The sequence below is a fragment of the Elephantulus edwardii genome, unplaced genomic scaffold (genome assembly GCF_000299155.1).
Source record: "Elephantulus edwardii isolate Elephantulus edwardi_28Jun2011 unplaced genomic scaffold, EleEdw1.0 scaffold00266, whole genome shotgun sequence".
Classification (NCBI taxonomy): domain Eukaryota; kingdom Metazoa; phylum Chordata; class Mammalia; order Macroscelidea; family Macroscelididae; genus Elephantulus; species Elephantulus edwardii.
The window spans coordinates 2,212,744-2,225,739 of NW_006400016.1; the positions used below are offsets into that span (position 1 = coordinate 2,212,744).

The following is a 12,996-nucleotide window of genomic DNA, read 5'->3' on the forward strand; positions in this document are numbered from 1 at the left end:
TAACCCAATTACAAAATGGGCAAAAGGCAGAAAAAGAATTTTCACAGAAGATATTTGAGGAAGATGATATTTGAAGAAGAAGATATTTGAATGGCCAACAGACACATAAAGAAATGTTCAAAATCAATGGCAATAAGAGAGATGCAAATCAAAACCACAGTGAGATACCACCTCACCCCAGTAGCAGTGGCAAAGTTTAACAGGGCAGCAAGCAATAAATGTTGGAGAGGATGTGGTGAGAAAAGAATTCTTATACATTGTTGGTGGGATTGTACTATAGTACAACCACTCTGGAAGGCAGTTTGGCGCTTCCTCAAAAAGCTGACCATAGAAATTCCATATGACCCAGCTGTTCCACTGCTTGGAATATACCCTGAGAAAATGAGAACTGAGGCTCATACAGAGACCTGCACAACAATGGTCATAGCAGTATTATTAACCATCGCAAGAACATGGAAACAACCCAGATATCCAAAAACTATCAAATGGACTGAGAAGTTATAGTACAGTCACCCACTGGACTACTATGCAACATGCAGGAGCAATACTTTTGTAAATTGTTACCTGACTTTGGAGGGACTAGAGAAGATTATGCTGAGTGAACTCAGTCCCATAAGGACAAATACTGTATAAAGCCATTATTATAGAATAAGCATGAGGATCCAAGGTGGGGGGGGGGAAGTAGAAACAGAAGGGTAGTGGTGGAATTAATCATAGGGTCACACAATTTGGTGGGGGGGTTAGGGAAATGGGAAGGAAGTGATGTGAAAAACAATGTATTTTAATTTTGTAAATAAAGTAGTATAATTAAAAACTAAAATAAAAAGTTTATGAAACTAGTTAAAAAAAAAACAAGCAAAAAACCAAGTGTATAAGAACCATAATTTAAAGTGGTTTCCAGGGACAGGTTAAAAGTGATGGAAAAATTGTATTGGTGAAGGGATCAGCGTCACAGCTGCTTATTATAATTATTGTCAATAAGTTGTACACCTGTAAAAAGTTGAACTTGTAAAAGTTGTGTGATACGTATATTTATTTACCACCATAAGAACAACAGAAGAAGAGCTGCTAATGATGCTTACATATAATCGATACCCTTAGTGGAGGTTGAGGATCAGGGTTTCATGGACATCCCAGTTAATTAGACTAATACGGTATTTAGTGCTTTTTGTTCTGTCTCCTAGTCCACAGAGTACCTGGGGTCTTAAAAATTTGTAAGCATAATGACTAGGCTCTATTCACCTGAAGAAACAAGAGAAAGGAGAATCAGGAGGAAGAGGATACAGGTCTTCATTTCCTCACTTCCAGAGAATGATGCCCCTTTCTCTGAGATTTCTTTTTTCTATAAAACTTATCTTTGCTTACAACTTTTTTTTTAAAGGGGATATGGAATGTGTAGTTAAAGCGACCTTTATCAAAAGGCAAGAAGACCTATGTGGTGCCTGAATACCATTACTGAAAATTTTGATGCAAAATTCTATAGAAAAATACTAGTCAAAAGGGGGTAAATATAAAACAGGTTTTTTAATTCTCATGGACTTTTTGGAGCCACAGAAGTTGAATGAACCCCTGAAACTACACTGCCCTGAGGTTATCTTTAGATTTCAAGGCAAAATTACCCTCTGATGACTTCTTAAATCCAAACAAGTAAAGGGTGTCTGCCTTGAGCAGTATGTTCTTTTTAAAAGCTATGGCTTAATGATAAGGAATTGTACTGCCAACCCAAAAGTATGTGGTTCAAATACAACAGCTGCTCCACCAAACAAAGATGGGCAACCTCCTCCCATAGGAGTTACTGACTGAAAACCCACTGGAGCGTCAGCCATGAGTCTCATAGTAATCAACACATATGTAGGATCAAAGTGACATTAATTTAAGATTAGAGGACAGTGAATTTATACTAATGGGGGAGGAACAGTTCAGAAAATAAAGGTAAAAATGGCTGCACAATACAAAGAATATAATCAAGGTCACTGATTTGTTCACATGAAAAATGGTTGAAGGGGTATTTGCTCTGCTGTGTATATTCTCAAAATCAGCAAAACACCAAAGCTCAAGGGTGTCAGAAATGATGAAGATGGCACAGGCTAAGACAGAGTTCAGATGTGTAGTTTATAGGGTCCCTACGAGTCACACCTGACTAGATGGCACATAACTACAAAAACAAGGAAACTATGGGGCAGTTTCACTCTGTCTTACGAAGCTCCTGTTAGTTAGAATTACTCAATGATCCACAACAAACTTGTCTCTCTTGCCTTGGAGGCATGCTGTTCCTTCTGTCTAGATGACTCTTTTATCTTCTTTGCCTGGCAAATTCTTCATCCTTCAAGACTCAGCTAACACATCACCTCCCTCCAGAATACTCTTTCCCTTCCCTGGCACATTTCAGCCCTGAGAGGTCCCCATCACAGCCCTGTCTGGTGACCTGTCCATCTTTCAGTCCTGAGAGGTCCCCATCACTGCCACTGTCTGGTGACCTGTCCATCTTCCCACAGGTCCATGAGCTGTGGTGGTGACTGCATTGTCCCAACAATTCTACCTTGAGCAATGTTGGGGTAGACCTCAGGATAGGCATTCAGGTAACACCTGTAAAATGAGCTTAAGGAATAAAATAAATTAAACACATGGTGACCGGGCACCACTGCCCCTGCCTGAGCCAACAACAGCCTCCTCCTTGGTCTCTCTAATCCCATTCTTGCCTCCCCCGTCCCCACCCAGCATCCTACACACAGTCACAGTGAGCACATGTACCCCTGGGTCAGACTAGGCCCTCCTGACTCCAGGTCCTTTCCTGGCTGCGCCTTGCTACTGATGAAAAGCCCAGGGCTGGTCCCGCTCTGTCCTCACCGCAGCCTCGCTTACATTTCACCTGCCCACAACGCTCTTCTCTCAGACACTCGAGCAGCTTCCTCACCTCCTTCAGATCTCTGCTCAAAGATTCCTCCGCTCCGTATCCCATTCTCCTGATGCCGCCTTTCTGCTTTGTCTCTTCATAGATCCCCTCTCTTCTTGCTCTCTACAGAACTGGTGGGCACTAAGTGCTGGGTGCCCACCTGACCTTCTATCTTTTCTCAATCTGTGTCCCTCTCCTCTTCAGACTGTGAGCTCCATGGGGGTAGGGGCTTTTGTCTCACTCCCCATTGCATCCACATAACCTCAAATGCAGCCTGGTGTGCAACACATGCCATAAGTATCTGCTGGTTACTGAGTGAACCGAATGAATGAGTGACAGCCTCCTCCCTGACACGCACGGCACAGAACCTGGGCTCAAGCAGGAACCCCATCACTGGCTGGTCTCTGTGGCCTGGGACAGCCAGGGCTCCAGGGCAGCAGTGAGAGTGTGGTCCCGAGGTCAACAGCCTGGCAGTCCTGCCACCTCCCCCCTGCGCCTCAGTTTCCTCTTCTGTATAATGAGCATGATAATAGTATCTGTCACACAGGTGGTTGTGAGGATAGAAGTGTGATCAGACAAGACAAGTCCATCACACAAAAGGTGCTCAGGTTTGATTTTGGCGCTTTCACTGTCCACTAAAATGGAATGTCTATTCCCAGCATTATCACAGCTCACCTCTCTGTCCGAGATGCTACTTTGAAAGATACCACACAAAATCCCCAACCTGAAGCCAAACTCAATTCTGACTCATAGCAACCTGCCATTGGGTTTCTGAGGCTGTCAACTTTAACAGAAAGAGATTGCCTTATTGAAGGTACTGGTAGATTGTTCAAACTGCCAGACATGTAGACTTTAGGTTAGCAGTGCAACATGCTACATACAGACTGTCAGAAGCCTCCACAAACTTGTCCGAAACTCTAGTCATGTCATTTCCTCTACAAACACATAACAAGCACATAACATTTTGCCAAGTATTTAAAAAAACAAACCAAAATACCCACTGCCTTAGAGTTGCTTCTAACTCATAGTGACCTTCTATCTGTTTCTGAGGCTGTCAATTTTCCCCCCTCATCTTTCCCCCAGAAGTCTTTCGGTTAGCAGTCCAACATGTAATGCATTATGCCATCAGAGTTCCTTGCAACTACATCAACCAACCTAACTAATTGCCATCAAAGTTATTTCACTTCACAGCGACCCTCCATTGGGTTTGCGACGCCGTACATCTTTACAGGAGCCGCCAGCCTCCTCTATCTTAGAACAGTGGGTAGATTCGAACCACTGACCTTTCAGTTGTTGCTGTTAAGTGCTGTGAGTCCTCGGAGGCACTCCTGCTTCCAAGCCTGTTCTATTCTATTCAGGAGATCCATAAAAAGCCACCTGAGGGCCCAAAAGTCTTTTTAAATAAGAATCCAAATCCAACCTGCTCACACTCTAATTGTGAACAAAAGCCTCACCCTAGTCTCAAACATACCTTAGCAGAATCCAGCCATTCGCTCATCTTCCCAGCCTGGAAATAGCCCACCTTTCAGTTAGCAGCCTGTTAAATTAGGTACTATGTCTCCAGAGCTCCCTAACAGTGCTAATTCCTTGCTTGTAGGAACCTGACACTCTGGTCAGAGAGCAGAGACAATAAGAAAACATATATGAAGATGGTGACTTCAGACATTGGTCAATGTGGTCCCCAGATGGACAGTGTCAGTATTCTCTGGGAAATTGTTATAAGTGCAGATTCTGGGGCAATCCCAGACTCCTGAATCAGAATAGGGTTCATGACATTCTGAGGGCACGTCAGGTTTGGAAACGTTTGGAAACTATGAAGATAAAGAATGAGGCAACTGATCCTTAGAAAGTTGAGAAGAGCAATACCATTTGGTCAAACTATGCAATTACTCGGTATATATCCCAAAGAAATAAGAGCTGCAACACAAACTGACATACTCTTGTTTGCTGGAGCATTATTTACAACAGCAAAAAGCTGGAAATAAGCAACAGATGAATAGCTAAAGAAACTATGGTACAGTCACACAGTAGAGTACTAAATAAAACTTCTAAAAAACTATCAGGCCCTCTTTCTCTTCAGCGAGGCGGCTGAGAGGCAGACGCAAAGATGCAGATCTTTGTGAAGACCCTGACTGGCAAGACCATCACTCTTGAGGTCGAGCCCAGTGACAGCATCGAGAATGTCAAAGCCAAAAATCCAAGACAAGGAGGGCATCCCTCCTGACCAGCAGCGTCGGATATTTGCAGGCAAACAACTAGAGGATGGCCGTACACTCTCAGACTACAACATCCAGAAAGAGTCCACCCTGCATCTGGTGCTGCGTCTCTGTGGTGGCATTACTGAGCCTTCCTTGTGCCAGCTCGCCCAGAAATACAACTGCGACAAGATGATCTGCCGCAAGTGTTATGCTCGCCTGCATCCCCGTGCTGTCAATTGCTGCAAGAAGAAGTGTGGGCACACCAACAACCTGCGCCCCAAGAAGAAGGTCAAATAAGAGGCCCCTCTTCACTGGCTCCCTTGCCTCTTGCAGGTGGCCTTCTTCTGAGCCACATGACCCTGGGCTCTCAATAAAGTCTCTTTCATTGAAAAAAAGAAAAACAAAAAACTATCAGAAAGTCACAAAATACAGAACATAAATTAATCTGTAACAAATTATGTTGTGTGATAGAAGATAAGTCATAAAAATGACAATTATGGCATAAGAGTACTAACAGAAAAGACTAAGGGAAGCTTTACACACAGGAATTACTTTTGGAGGGGAGAGGGGAATAAAAATCAATAGATAAGCTAGGTGAAAGAAAAGACAATATACACTACGAGTTTGATTAGACATAATGAATTTCTTCAAACAACTAATTAATATTATAAAACAAAAACTGTCTATGCTATGAATGATTAAATGAAAATTCAATATGACTTCCAAACTTTCACTCAAATAAAATATAAAGAACCAATCAAACACATAAAGCCAAGGAAAGGTATATGTATAGACTCTTTCTTGGATGGTTACCTGGGATGGGAAGGGAGGGAGAGGGGAGTAAAAATTATTTTACATTAAATTGAGTGGAGAAAGGGTTGATAAGACATCGTAATTAAATAGGGATACTACTGTATATACTATTGTGTATACTGCACTGAAACAGATGAGGGAGAGAATAATTTAAAAGCGATGTATGATAGGGTATTATGGTTATCACAAAAGTCCACAATTAAGGTTTCATAGTGAAATGTACTTGGGGCAGTGGGAGGGGTGCGGGGGGACTGTGTACCAGGGAGGGAGTTTTTCTATTACTTTTCAAAGAGAGAAGCGAACTGGGGGGGGGGGGGGGGGGGGGGGGGGGGGGGGAGAGAAGTGCAGCAATGAATGAATGAAAATCCAAAATCTCTGTAAATGTTCGTTAACATTATGAAAATAAAATAAAAATTTAAAAAAATAAATAAGAATACTAATTGTTATTCATTTTCAAAAATAAAATACACATGAGTGATTGAATGAAAAACAAGTGTGACTGGCAAACTTTCTCTCAAATGACAATAAAATAAATACATAAATTTAAAAATAATAATCTCTCTCCCTCACTGCTGCTGAGTTGGACCTGACTCACAGCTGCCCCTCCAGCAGGTTTTCAGAGGCTGAAAATCGCACAGGAGGAGAAGGCTCATTTTTCTCCTGTGGAGGAACCAGTGGATTCAAACCACCACAGAGGTGTTGCCTTCGGCTAGCAGTGCAACCCCTGTGGACTACACCACCGAGCTTCCTAAAAAGAACTGTTGTTGTTAAGTGCCATAGAGTGGTAGATGACTCATAGTGACCCTATGAACAAAAGACCTGAACACTTGTATAACTTTAAACCTTTCTCCAGGTTCATAGGGTTTCCAGAGGTAAGCTATTATAGAAGTAGATGCCACTCTGCTTCCAAGCTTGTTTTAATCAGGGAGCACCACCAAACACTGTCAACCATGGGTAACCATTATCACATTTGACACATCAAATCTCTCGCTGGGTGCCCCCCTGCTCAGCTCACGGAGTGGGAGGGCTGCCTGTGCTTTCAGATCATTCGTCAGGTCCAGGCTGTGTTCCCCTCCTTAGGGATGACTAGGAGGGCTGGAAGGATTCCATCCACCAACAGCTCACCTCTCCTCCAATACGTGTTTCCACAAGGTGCCCAAGGACCCTTCAAAGTCCCAAGCCAAAGGCAACTTCTGGGTGGTCGATGTGAGCCTGATCCCAGCAGAAGCTCTGTAGCTGCAGAACACCGCCCTGGGCCGACGCTGGCAGAGCAGGGGTGCCCGCAGAGCCTTTGCGGAGGGAGGACCTGGGTCCCTGGGCCCTGCACGGCCAGCCCAACCAGCCTCCTAGCCTACCTGCAGCATTCAGTGAGAGCTTCAGCATCAAGTCCTTTCTGGGGGTTCCCAGGGAGGGTCCTCCCTGGCCCCAGCTGCCTACCAGGAAAAGCCCAGTTCCAGACAGCACAGGGTGCCCTGTGGTGGAGGTAGTGCCCCTGCCCCTCTGCCTTCCTTGGAAACTCCTCCATGGCCTTTCTGCTCACTTCCTGGGCCTACAAGAGGCCAGGCGGAAACAGTCCATGGAGGTGCCACTGGGCCCTCACCCCTCTCCACAGAGCAAAGGGCCTGGCCCCTTCACCTCCTGCAGGGTACCCCAAATACCCAGGGATTGTCCAGTGGGGAACACAGGGCCCCACTTTGGGGCCAGCTCCCCACCTCCTACTTGCTCATCTACACCCCTAATGTGGTGATCCCTTTGGCCCCATTATCACCCACTTCCTGTCCCGACAGCCATTCTGCCACTAAGCCAGCCTACTGGGGGAAGACCTCTGAGTCCCAAGGGCCCCCAGGGCTGCTGGAGGATCTAGACACCCTCTTCCAAGGGGTGCCCCCCAACAAGAGCGTCTATGACGTGTGGGTCAGCCACCCTGGGACCTTACCACACCAGCTCCAAGCTGGCTGCTGTCCTGGTGCAGCCTGAGAGCTTGGGGGTTGGCGTTATGCCCTCTGCTTGGAGGAGAGTATCTGGGGCCTCACACATCACCAGCCACGCTTAGAGTCTGCATGTTTACTGGACGGTCCTATGGAATGTGGCAGCCAGGGTTGGCCCAAGGCTGGTCCTGATGTTTAGGCATGCCATACCCCACCCCCAAGATGCAAGGCTGGAGGAGCAGGTGGTGGCCTAGAAGAGCTCCCATCTCCTAAACTGTCCATCCATCCATCACCATCTGTCACTTCCCCTCCCTGATCTGGGCTGGGGGAGGCCAATGCTGCTCTGGACAGTGGGTCCTCCCTCAGCTATCTGGGAAGGAGGCAGCACCTTTTAGGGACAGGGGGAGGGAATAGAGACTGGCCCCCAGGTGGCCTTGGGTGGGGGAGATAACAATAAAGGAGCTTACAACAACAAAAACAACAAAAAGAATAACTGCCAAAAAATAAAACTGAAAAAGAATGAAGCAATTGAGTGTAAGTATAGTTTCTTTAGTGAGAGAGTCAGCAAGCTTACTAAACAGAGTACAGCCAGCTGAGCCCCAAAAGATAAAGGGCCAACCCACTGAAGGGTGGGGAAAGATGGTTCAGACTGTGTAAGTCTTGGTAACAGCCAACTACAGGGTCAAGGCTGAGTTTGGCAGGTCTGAGGAAGAGTGGTAAGGCCAGAGAAGAAGGTGACAGCATCACCTTGTGTGCATGCCTGTGGGCCCCAGTCAGTCACTCGGGCTTCACTCTGAGGGTACTGGTGGCCTACGAAGGATGGGGGTTACCAGGAGTTGGAATCAACGTGAAAGCAGTGGGTTCTGGCTGGGTTTAGTGTGGGAAACTGGTGAGCTATGGATTCTAAAGGAACACCCCTTCCCAATTGGTGCTCTCAATTCCCTCACCTCTAAGGGTGACGCCAAGTCCAGCTGTTCTAGCCCCAGGTCTAGGGTCCAGCTCAAGCCAGGAAGCTGAACGGCAGGTTCACACTGTCAGGTCAGGGCCCACACCTCCAGCGCTTGCTCCTGAGCAAGGCAAAGAGGAAATGCCCAAGGGCGGGCACTCCCCCACAGCTGCACAACCCCAGGCCAGCTGCAGCAGAGGGAAGGGAGGGGCCCTTAGAGGACCGTTACAGAGGGTGGGGAACCCGAAGGGAATGGGGTTCCAGCCACTGCTGACACCCCACTTCTGGCTTCTTAAGACTGATAGGGGCAATCGTACACTGATCAGAAAGGAGGGGCAACAGCACTTCCTAAATCCAAACCAGGCCCACTGCCTCTGAGTCAATTCCAACTCACAGGGACCCTCCATCGGGTACCTGAGGCTGTAAACCGATATTAACAGGAGGAGATGCCTCACTTTTCTTCTGTGGAGCGGCTGGTTAAGTTTAACTGCTGGTCTTTCCGTTATAAGCCCAACCAGTGCCACGGTGCAAACACAGGCGATGAAAGGGAAACACAAGAAAGGGACACACACACACACACAGCCTGAGCATCACAGCAAACTGCAATCTCCTACTGGAACAAGACGACACGCACACACTTCCACACACACAGTGGCAGAGAACCAGAGAGAACCAAGGAAAGTCCTAGGTAAATTACAGTCACACGTCACAAAGAGAGCTAGACAACCACACCAGAGGGCCCCCGCCAGCACACATACAACCGAGTTCAGTCAGATGTGCAGGCAGGCAACTGACTGAATGCCTATCTTGCTCTTATTGTTAACTTCCCGTTGAAAAAGACAAAACAAAAGGAAACTGTGAGGTATCAAGAGATGACAGAAGTCTGACACTGGCATAGCCAAAAGACATCAGGAAGAGCAGCCTCCACACGCTTTGCCCACAGAGTGGACAGGGCCATGAGAGAATTCACAGGCCATGCTTTACATAAGGGAGCAAGGGAATGTCAGTTATTACTACTGCCTCCAGAGAATCAAGAGGAAAGCAGGCCTCAGGAGGGAGGGTCCCAGGCCCTTAGAAAGCAAGCTGGGGTCGCTGTTCACATTTTCCTCACACACAAAGCAACAGAAAAAGGGTCCCTGCTGCATGGTTCTAGGCCTGGACACCTACAACAATGACAGAACACAGGCACTGCTACTAACCCACATATGGAATCTGAGAGAAGTCAGCACAGAAGATCCCAGACACAGGGCGATCCAGAGGTGACTGGCAACACACACAGTGCCAGACACACTCTAAAGCCACAACCAGACACACCCAGGTCATTTACAGTAACATGGTGCTACAGGTGGAAACACAGGTAAAACACACAAACTCACACAGCTGCCTGGCCTCAGCAGCCTCAGACACATACACACCCACTAAAAAGTCAATCTGACACGTATAGGTAATTTATATTTGGTTAAAGCCACAAACAGTATGAGACGCATTATACACATATACAGCCATAAAGGGTCACAACCACAACTGGGTACACCCTGCCAAGTGACAACCCGACAGGAAGGCACAGTCACACAGACTAATCAAAGGAAATTAGTTACAACCAGTACGAAGTCACCGGAGGCTCCACACAGATAACTCACACTAGTAACACCCCGACCACTTTAAGATTTGGGGGAATTTACACACACAAACCACCAACGAGGTTCACTGCGGTCTGCAGACAACACGTACACACATTCCCACTGCCCAATTACACGCCACACACGCGCAGGCCGACAGATGCCACGGCGCGCACAGGCACCCCGATCTCTCCAGCACGCGGTTCTCCGGCCACGCAGAGGCCCCCCATCCCCCAGCAACTCAGACAAGGTCGGTGGGAGGGGGTCGGGCAGGGAGGGGCTGCTCGGGAGCCTGGCCGGAGCTAAGGACCACTATTCGCAGGGCGCCCACTCCTAGTCGAGCCAGTTGTGGGGGTATCCCTCGGGGGTCCCTCCCTGCAGGCCGAACTCCCAGTAAAACCCCTAAACCTGGTTCGCACGGCGTCCCAGGCATTGCCAAGCCGACCCGTGCATCCTCCTCGCACTCTGCCATCGCTCCAGACCGGCACCACGGATTCCTCGCCCCCCCCCCCTCTTTCCCAGCCGTCCTGGGCCCCATGCGCACAGCTCCAGGCGCGCGCCCCGGGCGCCCCACCGGCCGCCTCCCCGCCCCCTCCCGGGCCACCCGGTCCTCACTCGAACATGGATGCGGCGCGGCGGACGCGGGCCGAGGGGCAGGGCCGGGCCGGTGGAGCGGGGCCAGGCAGTGCAGGGCCGGGCCGAGCTGGGCGTTCGCGCCGCGCGCGGGCCTCGCCTTCCAGGGCCGCAGCCCCCACCCGACCCCGCCGCCCGCACAAAAGGCCGGCGCCTCAGGAGGCCGCCGCGGCGTCAGCGACACCCCCTTCCTCCCCGCCTCGCTGCGTCAGGGCGCCGCCCCCAGCCCAGGAGGGAGGGCGCCCAGGCCGGGAGCGAAGGCCGCGGCACGCCAGAGGCCTAGAGAGAGGGAAAGGGTGGGCGTCAGACACCAGAGCGAGAGGAACCCGAGAGGAGGAAGTCGGGAGGGAGAGGCTGGCATGAGAAGTAGCGGTTCGGGACCCAGGAGAGCAGGCCGTGGGGACCGAGGACGAGAGCAGGCCGGAGGGAGGAAAGCGAGAGACAAAGAATTGGAGGAGCAAGAGACAGACATTCGGAGGAGTAAAGGGCCAGAGATCCAGAAGACAGGCAGACAGGGAGTAGGGGATAGATAGATCGCCTTTATTTTAACACAACCACAAAACACTGAGATAGGGCTGCCTTGGCACAGACTGTGTCTACTCTGCTGGTACCCAGAAATAAGTCTCAGGTTCTGACTATCCCCCAGGTCCATGGCCCCTATCCCTCTGAAGGGAGAACCAGTAAGATGAGCGGGGATTTAGAACGTAGGAGAGGAGACTAAGAGGAAGGAGAAAGGTGGGGGAAGGGACCAGGACCCTGACATTGGCATCCTTCTCTCCCTAGGCTTCAGGCCTCAGGAAGGCCCAGTTCCCAGTCTCCAGGGACTGCCCTAGTGTTTCCCCCGTGTGCTCGGCCAGACCAAGTCAGAGTTCAGCCTTGGCCTCTATCTGTACAGTGACCATGGGTAAGTCACCAGAGCCCCGGGGTCCTGTGAACTGTGCTCAGGTGGGTTCTCCTCTGACTGAAGAGCAGAGGAGGCACCAGCCCCTTACACAGGCAAGAAGAGCAAGGCCTCAAAGACAACAGTGACTTGCCCAAGGTCACCCCACAGATAAGCTAGCTGCAGAGTTGGACAGACTTGTGCCAGGCTGGTGTCTGCAGTTCCTGGCTGAGTGTCTGGGTGCGCTGGAGTCTTGCCTGAAAACACAAAGAAAGATGCAAACCTTGGGAATATCTTGGGGATATTCCCCCAAATACAGGAACCCCCAATACAGGAACCTGTGCCTTATCTCTTGTAAAAACACACACATAGACAAACTCCTTCACCCTAAAAAACAGTGCCCACTTCTCCAGTGTGCTCTGTAGCTGCTATGTCCTTCCTGTTTCTCAAGCCCCAGACCGGATTCCTCGTTTTGACCAACACTGACAGACCAATAGCCAATCAGTCAGCAAACACTGTAGGCTCCGCCTACAAAACCTGAGTCTCAAAGCTTCCTCTCTTCTGTGCACAGCCTGGCTTAGGCTTCACTCTCTCTGCTCCCCCTCCTCCCTGCTTCAAAGCAGAGCTCATCTGTGTGGCCCCCACAGAGAGCAAGCCCATGCTTGCTTCACATCAGAACCCTCCTTGGCTCAAAGTCTTGTGGGTGCACCTCACTCCAGGTAAAACCCCAAGTCCCTACAGTGCCCCAAGGCCCCAATAATCTGTTGCCTCTTGGGCCTCGATCTCCTCTCCACTCGATCCTGTCCAGCCACTGCTAGTTCTCTAACACATCAAGCACTTTTCTGCCTCTGTGCCTTTACACCTGCTGTTCCCTTTCCAAATAACTCTTCTCCAGATCTTCACATGGCTGTTCCTCACTGTCAGATCTCAGAGGGGCTCTCTTTCTATCACTTGCCTTTGCTCCACTGCTCTCTTTTTCTATATTTCTCTTTGCCTGGACTCCTTTTGAAAGGTTTTTACATTTTTAATTGTTATGTGTCATCCAGTCATCTGCAACTTATAGCAGCCCTATGAACTCTGCCCTAT

The 12,996-nt window shown here is 49.0% G+C and overlaps 1 protein-coding gene and 1 pseudogene across 2 annotated transcripts in view; one reads left to right on the plus strand and one right to left on the minus strand.

The window, feature by feature from the left end:
* Nucleotides 1–11,151, minus strand: part of GRAMD1A (GRAM domain containing 1A) — a 56,631-nt gene extending 45,480 nt beyond the window's left edge. For both annotated transcript variants that reach the window (XM_006899688.1, XM_006899687.1), the window contains exon 1: nt 11,013–11,151. In XM_006899688.1, the coding sequence (XP_006899750.1) occupies nt 11,013–11,020 (8 nt within the window). In that variant the 5' untranslated portion in view covers nt 11,021–11,151. The remainder of the gene's footprint in view (nt 1–11,012) is intronic.
* LOC102844439 lies at nt 5,074–8,024 on the plus strand (annotated as a pseudogene).
* Nucleotides 11,152–12,996: the final 1,845 nt, after the last annotated feature.